The sequence below is a fragment of the Mya arenaria genome, chromosome 2 (genome assembly GCF_026914265.1).
Source record: "Mya arenaria isolate MELC-2E11 chromosome 2, ASM2691426v1".
Classification (NCBI taxonomy): domain Eukaryota; kingdom Metazoa; phylum Mollusca; class Bivalvia; order Myida; family Myidae; genus Mya; species Mya arenaria.
The window spans coordinates 67754437-67768723 of record NC_069123.1 but is presented as its reverse complement, the minus strand read 5'-3'; the positions used below and the strand labels follow the sequence as shown (position 1 = coordinate 67768723).

The window sequence follows — 14287 nt, the reverse complement described above, 5'->3', positions numbered from 1 at the left end:
ATGATACTGTGGGACCAATATACTATCATGATACTGTGGGACCAATATGCTGTCATGATACTGTGAGACCAATATGCTATCATGATACTGTGAGACCAATATGCTATCATGATACTGTGAGACCAATATGCTGTCATGATACTGTGAGACCAATATGCTGTCATGATACTGTGAGACCAATACACTATCATGATACTGTGGGACCAATATGCTGTCATGATACTGTGAGACCAATATACTATCATGATACTGTGAGACCAATATGCTATCATGATACTGTGAGACCAATATGCTGTCATGATACTGTGAGACCAATATGCTGTCATGATACTGTGAGACCAATATGCTGTCATGATACTGTGAGACCAATATGCTATCATGATACTGTGGGACCAATATGCTGTCATGATACTGTGAGACCAATATACTATCATGATACTGTGAGACCAATATGCTATCATGATACTGTGAGACCAATATGCTGTCATGATACTGTGAGACCAATATGCTGTCATGATACTGTGAGACCAATATGCTATCATTATACTGTGGGACCAATATGCTATCATGATACTGTGAGACCAATATGCTATCAAAATGAAGTGCTACATTCAATTCCACTTTATTAAAAGCTATCATGCTATATTATTTCAGCTGATACTTTGGAAGTTATCAGCTAACGCTTTTTTTTAGAATGAAACAAACATGAATGCGTACAGTTTAAATGTTTTTTTAAAAGTATGACCTATTTCCTTTGGAAAGACACAGAGTTTTTTTAACAGTATGACCTTTTTTTTGAAAGTCACAGATCTGGATTATTTTCCTGAAGGCAACATAATATAGCTGAATGAATAAGAGTGGTATTATTTACAGATATTGATATCATACAATAGTAATATTAGCTTCATGATTATGTCTTTATTTTTCAACACAAACTATTAGTATTTTTTTTAAACAACATTTTCTCAATTGCCATATTAACACATCCCAAAAGTATCCTAGGGGCAAAATTGTCCTATGGGCAAATGTTTGTCATGTAAACGCAACATTAGTAATTGTTGACATGTAAAACTAGTTGTAATGATTTCACAACCTCCTTACACAGCACTATATCCAAATTTCAGGTGCTGACAAAGGGTAGTAGGGTAGGTGCAGGCTTGATAGCCATGGGACAGGCGGCATCTAACTCCACACACATTGGCATCTACTCACAGAACAGAGTAGAGGTGAGTTGAATGGCAGTTACATTGACATCTGTATTTTTTCAGAAACAGGTACCATACTCAACCAAATTGACGTCTCCCTGCATGTGCCTTTTTGAGAAGTATTGTCCAAATATTTTGTAAACTTAAGGGGGAAGACGGAGCTGAGGTTGAGGGGGAGGTGGGGGTTGAGGAGGAAGGTGGGGTGAGATTCAGGAAGAATTTACGGGTAAGGTTTAGGGGGAATATGGGTGCTTATGTTGAGGGTGAAGGTGGGGGCTGATGTTGAGGGGAGTGTGGAGGCTAAGGGGGGATGCTGGGGTGAGGTTGATATGGAATGTGGAGGCAGAGGTTGAGGGGGAATATGGGTGCTGAGGTTAAGGGGGAAGGTAGGGGCTGAGTGGAGGGGGACAGTGAGATGTTGTTAAGGGGAATGAGTAGACAGAGGTTGAGTGGAAATGTGGGGGTGAGGTTGAGTGGGTGTGTGGTGGTGAGGTTGAGGTGGAATGTGGAGGCTGAGGTTGGGTGGGAATGTGGGGTCGAGGTTGAGTGGGCATGTGGGGGCTGAGGGGGAATGCTGGTGTGAGGTTGATATTGAATGTGGGGTTGAGGTTGGAGGGGAATGTGGATGCAGAGGTTGAGGGGGAATATGGGTGCTGAGGTTGAGGGGGGAAGGTAGGGGCTGAGTGGAGTGAGATGGTGAGAAGTTGTTGAGGGGGAATGTGTAGACTGAGGTTGAGTGGAAATGTGGGGGTGAGGTTGAGTGGGAAAGTGGGAGTGAGGTTGAGTGGGAATATGGATGTGAGGTTGAGTGGGAATATGGAGGTCAGGTTGTGTGGGAATGGGGGGGTAGGATGATGGTAGTGTTGGGAATTGGACAGAAAAATTACTATTGATATCTGTTGATGAAACCGATCAATGATCAATTATTAATTGATTTAATCATTATTTAATTATCTTTGGTCATCATATTTAAGGCATACATATACAGCACATGCACCAATTTTAAGCACTAATGTTCCCTTACAATATTGTTTGTACATTTCTTTGTATAAATTACATTATTCATTCAGAAAGCAACTATCTTTTAGTATTTACAAGTTACTATTACAGAACATGAGACCACAGGCTTTTATTTTTGTCTTTCATTTAGTATTGTATACATGTGTAAAATAAACACAAAGAAAGATATCAATTTCTGTTAAATAATCAGTCAGTAAAAAGTTCAACAAGCAGTTGAATATTCTAAACGTTTTACAAGAACATTTTCTTTCAGACAACTGAGAAAACTAAATTCTTACATGGTACGAAGTAAACATTAACATGTTTTAAAAATCATAAATAAATGCGAATTGGACAATCAGAATTATTGTTTATATGATAAAACAAAGTCAGGCAATGACAGTAATGTAGGAAAGACTGCCATGTGCAAGGAAACACTCTGAACTTACGACAGATTTTGAAAAAAAATAAAATAAAAATAAAAAAAATCCCTACCTACCCTACCTAAAAACATTTGGGAAGGTTACCCTAAACAAACAATTTATTTTTTTTTGGCCTAAGGTACTGTAGTGACAAACTGACTTGATAAGAATATGAATAGGGGCCAATGGTTGTAAAAACAAGACAAATAAACTTTATACACAACAACCTAATTGTAGGCAAAAGGTTAATTATTTTATTTTTTCACCTAAAAGACATCAAATATTCGAATACTGATTTTGACATTCGAATACCAAACGTTTTATAGAATATTCGTTTGCACACCTAGTAAATACTTGAATCGGAAATGGACCTCTTTAAAAGATATTGGCAAAGCTTTACTATAGGCAATGTATTTACCTTAGAAATAGTACTATAAGGTGGACAAGGTTTAGTCCATTATTTCAAGATAATATTGAATATTTATGCATGTCGTTTCAAAGCTGGTGTATCTTCCTAAGATATATTAGGAGGAAAATATTGCATAGTATCTAAATTGTTCTTATTGTAAATTGATTGCCTGACAGCTTACTATACCCCTGCTGTATGCATAGGGAATTAAGCCACTTAATGATGGATAGAACTATCAAATTAACAAGATATATTTTCCTGTCGTACTTTATACTTTCAGTATATTCTCTGTACTAACGTCATTATAAATTAATCACTAGATTTTCATTCAAATTCTTTAAATGGGGGGAATGACATTTTATTTTTCTTGGAAGACTGTTTCACTGTTGAATTCCTATTCATGGTCTTTCCTATTGCATAAGGGACCACATACTCTTGTTTCTAGACAAAATCGAACACAAACTTTTCTCCTTTATAAAATGTGAATGTTATACATCAGCATTGTAGTATGTATTTATAAACACTGTCCTGGACATTACCGGACTGATTCGCAAATATAGACTCTAGTTCAACATCTTTATTTGAGTCAATAAAAGTCGAGGGGCGGCAGAAAAAAGAAGGTGGCGGGCGGGAATGAAAATCTTGCAATTATTTTATAGTCGCCTAATGTACGATATTTCCTTGTGTGTTTCAGTACTTTATATCGGAGCAGGGCTGCTATATGTACTCGATGTGCATTGTTCCATTATACGATACCCTGGGTATTGAAGCCTGCAACTACATCATTAATCAGGGTAAGTATTAGCCTATCTTTCAAGGTTATGTTGTAGTCAACCATTCAGATGACTCCCTTTAGACTCAGTGATCAGTCAATATGTTGTTGTAGTTGTTGTCATAGTGGTTGTGTTAAACTATGTTGAAACTGTAAAAGATGTTAACACAACAAACACGTTCCCATTGACAATATGCATTCACTTGTAGTGCTCTTGATAATATACTTTCTAATACTTTCTAGCCTGTGGTTGCTTTATCTGCAGCTGAGTTGAGCCTGATCAATTGTGACAATGACCATTGTTGCTTTATCTGCAGCTGAGTTGAGCCTGATAATCTGTGACAATGACCGTTGATGCTTTATCTGCAGCTGAGCTACCCCTGATAATCTGTGACAATGACTGTTGATGCTTTATCTGCAGCTGAGCTACCCCTGATAATCTGTGACAATGACTGTTGATGCTTTATCTGCAGCTGAGCTACCCATGATAATCTGTGACAATGACTGTTGTTGCTTTATCTGCAGCTGAGCTACCCCTGATAATCTGTGACAATGACTGTTGATGCTTTAACTGCAGCTGAGCTACCCCTGATAATCTGTGACAATGACTGTTGATGCTTTATCTGCAGCTGAGCTACGCCTGATAATCTGTGACAATGATTGTTGATGCTTTATCTGCAGCTGAGCTACGCCTGATAATCTGTGACAATGACTGTTGATGCTTTATCTGCAGCTGAGTTACCCCTGATAATCTGTGACAATGACTGTTGATGCTTTATCTGCAGCTGAGCTACCCCTGATAATCTGTGACAATGACTGTTGATGCTTTATCTGCAGCTGAGCTACCCCTGATAATCTGTGACAATGACTGTTGATGCTTTATCTGCAGCTGAGCTAGGCCTGATGATCTGTGACAATGACCATTGCTGCTTTATCTGCAGCTGAGCTACCCCTGATAATCTGTGACAATGACTGTTGATGCTTTATCTGCAGCTGAGCTAGGCCTGATAATCTGTGACAATGACGGTTGTTGCTTTATCTGCAGCTGAGCTACCCCTGATAATCTGTGACAATGACTGTTAATGCTTTAACTGCAGCTGAGCTACCCCTGATAATCTGTGACAATGACTGTTGATGCTTTATCTGCAGCTGAGCTACCCCTGATAATCTGTGACAATGACTGTTGATGCTTTATCTGCAGCTGAGCTAGGCCTGATAATCTGTGACAATGATTGTTGATGCTTTATCTGCAGCTGAGCTACGCCTGATAATCTGTGACAATGACTGTTGAAGCTTTATCTGCAGCTGAGCTACGCCTGATAATCTGTGACAATGACTGTTGTTGCTTTAGCTGCAGCTGAGTTGAGCCTGATAATCTGTGACAATGACTGTTGAAGCTTTATCTGCAGCTGAGTTGAGCCTGATAATCTGTGACAATGAATGTTGTTGCTTTATCTGCAGCTGAGCTACCCCTGATAATCTGTGACAATGACTGTTGATGCTTTATCTGCAGCTGAGCTACGCCTGATAATCTGTGACAATGACGGTTGTTGCTTTATCTGCAGCTGAGCTACCCCTGATAATCTGTGACAATGACGGTTGATGCTTTTTCTGCAGCTGAGCTACGCCTAATAATCTGTGACAATGACTGTTGATGCTTTATCTGCAGCTGAGCTACGCCTGATAATCTGTGACAATGACGGTTGTTGCTTTATCTGCAGCTGAGCTACCCCTGATTATCTGTGACAATGACTGTTGATGCTTTATCTGCAGCTGAGCTACGCCTGATAATCTGTGACAATGACCGTTGTTGCTTTATCTGCAGCTGAGCTACGCCTGATAATCTGTGACAATGACTGTTGATTCTTTATCTGCAGCTGAGCTACGCCTGATAATCTGTGACAATGACTGTTGTTGCTTTATCTGCAGCTGAGCTACGCCTGATAATCTGTGACAATGACGGTTGTTGCTTTATCTGCAGCTGAGCTAGGCCTGATAATCTGTGACAATGACTGTTGATGCTTTATCTGCAGCTGAGCTACCCCTGATAATCTGTGACAATGACTGTTGAAGCTTTATCTGCAGCTGAGCTTCCCCTGATAATCTGTGACAATGACGGTTGATGCTTTATCTGCAGTTGAGCTATGCCTGATAATCTGTGACAATGACGGTTGATGCTTAATCTGCAGCTGAGCTACGCCTGATAATCTGTGACAATGACGGTTGTTGCTTTATCTGCAGCTGAGTTGAGCCTGATATTCTGTGACAATGATTGTTGTTGCTTTATCTCCAGCTGAGTTGAGCCTGATATTCTGTGACAATGACCATTGATGCTTTAAGTGCAGCTGAGTTAAGCCTGATCATCTGTGACAATGACCATTGATGCTTTAACTGCAGCTGAGTTAAGCCTGATAATCTGTGACAATGACCATTGTTGCTTTATCTGCAATTGAGTTAAGTTTGATAATCTGTGACATAGATCCTTGTTGCTTTATAAATCTGCAGCTGAGTTGAGTCTGATAATCTGTGACAATGATCATGGATGCTCTATCTGCAACTGAGTTGAGTCTGATAATCTGTGACAATAATCCTTGTTGCTTTATCTGTAGCTGAGTTGAGTCTGATAAACTGTGACAATGATCATTGATGCTCTATCTGCAGCTGATTTGAGCCTGTGACAATGATCTTTGTTGCTTTATCTGCAGCTTATTTGAGCCTGTGACAATGACCATTGATGCTTTATCTGCAGCTGATTTGAGCCTGTGACAATTTGAGCCTGATAATCTGCGACAATGACTGTTGTTGCTTTATCTGCAGCTGATTTGAGCCTGAAAATCTGTGACAATGACAGTTGTTGCTTTATCTGCAGCTGAGTTGAGCCTGATCATCTGTGACAATGACCGTTGTTGCTTTATCTGCAGCTGAGTTGAGCCTGATCAATTGTGACAATGACCGTTGTTGCTTTAACTGTAGCTGATTTGAGCCTGATTAATTGTGACAATGACCATTGTTGCTTTATCTGCAGCTGAGTTGAGCCTGATCAATTGTGACAATGACCATTGTTGCTTTATCTGCAGCTGAGTTGAGCCTGATCAATTGTGACAATGACCGTTGTTGCTTTAAATGTAGCTGATTTGAGCATGAAAATCTGTGACAATGACAGTTGTTGCTTTATCTGCAGCTGAGTTGAGCCTGATCATCTGTGACAATGACCGTTGTTGCTTTATCTGCAGCTGAGTTGAGCCTGATCAATTGTGACAATGACCGTTGTTGCTTTAACTGTAGCTGATTTGAGCCTGATTAATTGTGACAATGACCGTTGTTGCTTTATCTGCAGCTGATTTGAGCCTGATCAATTGTGACAATGACCGTTGTTCCTTTATCTGTAGCTGATTTGAGCCTGATCATGAGCCTGATTAATTGTGACAATGACTGTTGTTGCTTTATCTGCAGCTGATTTGAGCCTGATTAATTGTGACAATGACCGTTGTTGCTTTATCTGCAGCTGATTTGAGCCTGATCAATTGTGACAATGACCGTTGTTCCTTTATCTGTAACTGATTTGAGCCTGATCATGAGCCTGATTAATTGTGACAATGACCGTTGTTGCTTTATCTGCAGCTGATTTGAGCCTGATCAGTTGTGACAATGACCATTGTTGCTTTATCTGTAGCTGATTTGAGCCTGATCAATTGTGACAATGACCATTGTTGCTTTATCTGTAGCTGATTTGAGCCTGATCAATTGTGACAATGACCATTGTTGCTTTATCTGTAGCTGATTTGAGCCTGATCATGAGCCTGATCAATTGTGACAATGACCATTGTTGCTTTAACTGCAGCTGAGTTGAGCCTGATCAATTGTGACAATGACCATTGTTGCTTTAACTGTAGCTGATTTGAGCCTGATCAATTGTGACAATGACCATTGTTGCTTTATCTGTAGCTGATTTGAGCATGATCAATTGTGACAATGACCATTGTTGCTTTATCTGTAGCTGATTTGAGCCTGATCATGAGCCTGATCAATTGTGACAATGACCATTGTTGCTTTAACTGCAGCTGAGTTGAGCCTGATCATCTGTGACAATGACCATTGTTGCTTTATCTGTAGCTGAGTTGAGCCTGATCAATTGTGACAATGACCGTTGTTGCTTTAACTGTAGCTGATTTGAGCCTGATCATCTGTGACAATGACCATTGATGCTTTAACTGCAGCTGAGTTGAGCCTGATCAATTGTGACAATGACCATTGTTGCTTTATCTGTAGCTGATTTGAGCCTGATCATGAGCCTGATCAATTGTGACAATGACCATTGTTGCTTTAACTGCAGCTGAGTTGAGCCTGATCAATTGTGACAATGACCATTGTTGCTTTAACTGCAGCTGAGTTGAGCCTGATCAATTGTGACAATGACCATTGTTGCTTTAACTGCAGCTGAGTTGAGCCTGATCAATTGTGACAATGACCATTGTTGCTTTAACTGCAGCTGAGTTGAGCCTGATCAATTGTGACAATGACCATTGTTGCTTTAACTGCAGCTGAGTTGAGCCTGATCAATTGTGACAATGACCGTTGTTGCTTTAAATGTAGCTGATTTGAGCATGAAAATCTGTGACAATGACAGTTGTTGCTTTATCTGCAGCTGAGTTGAGCCTGATCATCTGTGACAATGACCGTTGTTGCTTTATCTGCAGCTGAGTTGAGCCTGATCAATTGTGACAATGACCGTTGTTGCTTTAACTGTAGCTGATTTGAGCCTGATTAATTGTGACAATGACCGTTGTTGCTTTATCTGCAGCTGATTTGAGCCTGATCAATTGTGACAATGACCGTTGTTCCTTTATCTGTAGCTGATTTGAGCCTGATCATGAGCCTGATCAATTGTGACAATGACCATTGTTGCTTTAACTGCAGCTGAGTTGAGCCTGATCAATTGTGACAATGACCATTGTTGCTTTAACTGCAGCTGAGTTGAGCCTGATCAATTGTGACAATGACCATTGTTGCTTTAACTGCAGCTGAGTTGAGCCTGATCAATTGTGACAATGACCATTGTTGCTTTAACTGCAGCTGAGTTGAGCCTGATCAATTGTGACAATGACCATTGTTGCTTTAACTGCAGCTGAGTTGAGCCTGATCAGTTGTGACAATGACCATTGTTGCTTTAACTGCAGCTGAGTTGAGCCTGATCAATTGTGACAATGACCATTGTTGCTTTAACTGCAGCTGAGTTGAGCCTGATCAATTGTGACAATGACCATTGTTGCTTTAACTTCAGCTGAGTTGAGCCTGATCAATTGTGACAATGACCATTGATGCTTTATCTGTAGCTGAGTTGAGCCTGATCAATTGTGACAATGACCGTTGTTGCTTTAACTGTAGCTGATTTGAGCCTGATCAATTGTGACAATGACCATTGTTCCTTTATCTGTAGCTGAGTTGAGCCTGATCAATTGTGACAATGACCGTTGTTCCTTTATCTGTAGCTGATTTGAGCCTGATCATGAGCCTGATCATCTGTGACAATGACCGTTGCTGCTTTAACTGCAGCTGATTTTAGCCTGATCAATTGTGACAATGACCATTGTTGCTTTAACTTCAGCTGAGTTGAGCCTGATCAATTGTGACAATGACCATTGTTGCTTTATCTGTAGCTGAGTTGAGCCTGATCAATTGTGACAATGACCGTTGTTGCTTTAACTGTAGCTGATTTGAGCCTGATCAATTGTGACAATGACCATTGTTCCTTTATCTGTAGCTGAGTTGAGCCTGATCAATTGTGACAATGACCGTTGTTGCTTTAACTGTAGCTGATTTGAGCCTGATCAATTGTGACAATGACCATTGTTGCTTTATCTGTAGCTGAGTTGAGCCTGATAATCTGTGACAATGACCGTTGCTGCTTTAACTGCAGCTGATTTTAGCCTGATCAATTGTGACAATGACCATTGTTGTTTTATCTGTAGCTGAGTTGAGCCTGATCAATTGTGACAATGACCGTTGTTGCTTTAACTGTAGCTGATTTGAGCCTGATCAATTGTGACAATGACCATTGTTGCTTTATCTGTAGCTGAATTGAGCCTGATCAATTGTGACAATGACCGTTGTTGCTTTAACTGTAGCTGATTTGAGCCTGATCAATTGTGACAATGACCATTGTTGCTTTATCTGTAGCTGAGTTGAGCCTGATCAATTGTGACAATGACCGTTGTTGCTTTATCTGTAGCTGAGTTGAGCCTGATCAATTGTGACAATGACCATTGTTGCTTTATCTGTAGCTGAGTTGAGCCTGATCAATTGTGACAATGACCGTTGTTGCTTTAACTGTAGCTGATTTGAGCCTGATCAATTGTGACAATGACCATTGTTGCTTTAACTGCAGCTGATTTTAGCCTGATAATCTGTGACAATGACCATTGATGCTTTAACTCCAGCTGATTTTAGCCTGATCAATTGTGACAATGACCATTGTTGTTTTATCTGCAGCTGAGTTAAGCCTGATAATCTGTGACAAGAATGAGAAGGTTACCAATCTTCTTGGTCGGATGTCTGAAACCCCAAACCTACGCATTCTTGTTGTCATGGAAACTATCACAGATGATGTGAAGGCCCTAGCACAAAAACACAGCATTGACCTTATACAATACTCAGACCTAGAGGTAAGCTCTTAGAATTTCAGGAAATACACTTTTTTGAAAATTGATAAAATATGTGATCAATACGCTGCATTGATGAGATATTGCTTTTGTGTTATGTGTTTGAGCACCCTATTGTCAATAATTTTATATAATAAAACTTTCACCTATTGCACTCCTTTTGTATCCTTTCAGAACTACTGCAGTCTTTCCAATTATTATCTGATTGTTGTGTGATTTTTTTGACAGAGGAGGTAGAATTTGGTCGCTCAATTCTTTTGTATTTTCGAATTCCAGAAAAAGGGCGAGGAAGCCCCACAGGACCTTAAGGTTTGACTCTATTTGTTTACTTATTTTAATTGTAATTAGCAACTTTATTTTTTATATGAAAACTGATATGCATGCATCTAGATTGATTTTAATTCAGCCTCTATATATGAGCAACATTAAGACTATCAAAAGACCATAAGTGTAAGAAACTCTACAAATGTTTAAGGATGATAAATTGATGGAACCATTGAACATATTTCTATTCCAGCCAAGTGGCCCTGATGACCTGGCGGTTGTATGTTACACGAGCGGAACCACGGGGCTGCCCAAGGGAGCCATGTTGACACACGAGAACTGCCTCGCTCCCACACTAGCCTGTACTAACCTCTTTGTAAGTCAGAACTGACAAATGTTGATTTACAAATAAAAGTAGGCAATATGGCAGTGTTTTCTCACCTACATGTATTTGAACAAGCCAGGAATATGCCTACTCCCAATTGAAAAGAAAAGAATATTTTTTTTCCAAATTTTTTTAACTTTTTTTTTTACAAAAAAATAATATTGTTTTGGAATCATTGTTTGTGCTGACATCATAGTGGTTGTTTCTAATTATTTGTCATTATTTCAATGAATACCTCGTAAGTTTGAAGTGTACACCTTAAAATGTCCCAATTTGAAGTGTTCACATGATAAGAATTTCCCTGAAATAAAAAGTCCAGACCTTTTCCCAATTTTTGTTGACAAAATCGTGTGTGGAAGCCAATGAGTATGTGCATAAATGATACTTTATTGTGTATATGTGATATTGAAATATTTTAAAGGGGAGATTTATAGTGTATGCCTTGATAAATGCTTAAACAGGTGCATGTAGACATGTACTGTCCCAGCTGTACAGTACCTGAGTAGATTGATCTCCCTTGCTGTAATCAAATCATCTTATAAATCAAATGATACACACTCTTGAAACAATATCTTCGCAATGTTTCTCATGTTTAAATTATATTTAGATCATATTTTTTTCACAGCTTACAATTATTTTTTACAAAACACTGATTTCTGTTCAGTCTGAAACATGTAGATCGTACTGAAACTTTATGATCAAGTACTACAAAATAATGCTCATTTACATGGGTACATTCTTAGAAATATTTAAACAAATTTGTAAAATCAATGCAAATGTGTTGCAACTACGGTATTTCCTAGACTATAAGACGGGGAAATTGGGACCTGAATTTTAAGCTTAAAGTAGGGGGCGTGTCTTACAGGCGAGGCGAGGTACAATTTGTGACGTCACAGCATGAGCTGTGTAAAGATGCATGTGAATGTTTTTTTTTTAAATGGGTCAGTCTTTGCCGTATGATCCCATTTCAGTAACCCTCGTCTGAGAACCTTCAAATCATGGCTGATATATTTGAGTTTACTACAAATATGAATGAAAATTTGGCTGGACGAAAAAAATGATACTTTAAATAAATCCTTAACAGCGTAACCTTTTTCTATTATTAAACTACCTCCACATTAGAAAGTTTACAGTTGACATAAAATTGGCAAATTTTCTTCAAGCTAGCAAACAAATTAAGTTGATAATTGACTGTTTAGCTTGAACTTTATCACAGACTTGGATAAATTCAAATGCTGGATTTGCTTTAAAAATTGACCCTGTCTTATAAACGAGTCTAGACAAAAACACCAGATTTCATGGGCAAAGTTAGGGGGTCGTCTTATAAGCGGATCGCCTTATAGTCGGGGAAATACGGAACCTTTGATATGTTCATACTTGGTTGCATTTTACTGGTTGCAATTAACATAAAATACAAGAACCACATATAAAAGTTCTCCAGCGAAACTTAAAACTCGATTTTCTCGAATAATTACTTCGCCTTCTTTTTACCCTTTTCTTCAGGGGTTGTCATATATATTTATATATATATATATATGGGGTAATTTTATTCAAAAATCATCATTTCTACCTGATAATGCCTACTATAGATATGAGTAAAGGCTTGTTAAATGTGAGATGGATTGCAGTAAAACATGGGAAGTGACAATCTCCTAAATAGGCCAACATGTTAGGGATGGTTACAGATCTAGGTGAATTACATCAAAATGTAGAAGGTGATGAGTAGCCTCGCAATGTATTTTTCAACTTTTCTTTTACTGACTCATTTTAAAGTAGGGTTGTAAGGTCAAATAACTTCATTTTATTTTATATGTATCTTTGCTGAACATGGAAATATATCAATCTAGTATGTAAGTTTCCCATTGTAGACAATATTATGTTATAGAAAAGAAATACATGTGTTTGAATCAATCTTGTTTATTCTGTCTATTTCAGGATAGCAACAACTTAATTGTGAAGCCAGATGATGTGTTGATATCCTATCTACCCCTAGCTCACTCGTATGAAAGGTTGTGTGAGGTAGGTTTTATTAGACAAGAGGAGTAGTTATGTATCCCCCATATAGGATAGGATTCAATTTGATGTTGTGTTGGCCATCTGTTTGATTAGATGGATGGATTGATGGACATCACAAAGTTTGTCTGCCAGAAATCTAGCGGTGGGATTTTGATCAAACTTCACAGGAATAATAAGTCCCAAGCCGAGTTATGCAATAACTTTGGCATATTTGCTGGGATAATTATGGCCCTTTGATTTTTTACAAGTATTTCTTTCTACTTTGCACAGTGACTCTACAGTATGACTTGATGTGCGTTGCATAAAACTTTTTCCTCTGCTTTCAAAATTGCTGACTGTCTTATAAAATATTAAAAAACAACAACAAATATATCATGGAAAAAGGCAACACATTACTGAACTCCATCCAATGTTTGCAGGCATGCATGTACTCATGTGGAGGAAAGATTGGGTTCTTCCAAGGAGACGTCCGTAAACTCATGGACGATATCAAGGAGTTAAAGCCGACCGTGTTTCCGTCTGTACCGAGATTGCTCAACAGAGTCTTTGATAAGGTAGGATAATAGCCGGCTTTCAGCTTGCTTTAAAAGAGCACTTGTTTTCATTATTTGATCTAATTAAGTCAAAACTGTAACATATATTGATATAAATTATGGTAAAAATATTAAAATTTCCTATGTGCATACTCATGTCCTATCACAGGCCAATGTAATTATTGAGTTATATCCCTTGGGTTAATAGTATTAAAATAAATAGGCACTTGTTTTTCCATATGTGCGTCACCTATAGCTTAATAACTAATGTCTAGCAGTGAAAATGTATGATGTTGTAGTAATATATTTACAAATAGTTGTATGTGCTATGCACGCAGTTAAGATGTATGATATTGTTGTAATATATTTACATACAAGTATCTGCTATGCACACAACTGATATAATGTAGTATTTGTTTGCTGACCCAGCCTAGTATACAGCTCTAGTGTGGATTTTACAGGTAATGGCAGGGGCCAGTGTCAGTGCCATAAAGTCCAAGATGTTGAATATGGCACTAGCATCTAAAGAAGCTGAGATTAAGAGGTATGTTTATATGGTAGTCTATGGTCAGATATCACCATTGTCCGTTGAGATTATAGGACTTAATGCAAGTTGTTTAAAT

The 14287-nt window shown here is 38.5% G+C and overlaps 1 protein-coding gene across 2 annotated transcripts in view; it reads left to right on the top strand.

Annotated features, from left to right (window-relative positions):
- LOC128202839 (long-chain-fatty-acid--CoA ligase 1-like) overlaps positions 1-14287 on the top strand; it is a 57164-nt gene that overhangs the window by 24491 nt on the left and 18386 nt on the right. For both annotated transcript variants that reach the window (XM_052903996.1, XM_052904004.1), the window contains 8 exons: positions 1125-1226; positions 3730-3829; positions 10297-10469; positions 10743-10775; positions 10984-11106; positions 13051-13134; positions 13551-13685; positions 14126-14208. In XM_052903996.1, the coding sequence (XP_052759956.1) occupies positions 1125-1226; positions 3730-3829; positions 10297-10469; positions 10743-10775; positions 10984-11106; positions 13051-13134; positions 13551-13685; positions 14126-14208 (833 nt within the window). The remainder of the gene's footprint in view (positions 1-1124; positions 1227-3729; positions 3830-10296; positions 10470-10742; positions 10776-10983; positions 11107-13050; positions 13135-13550; positions 13686-14125; positions 14209-14287) is intronic.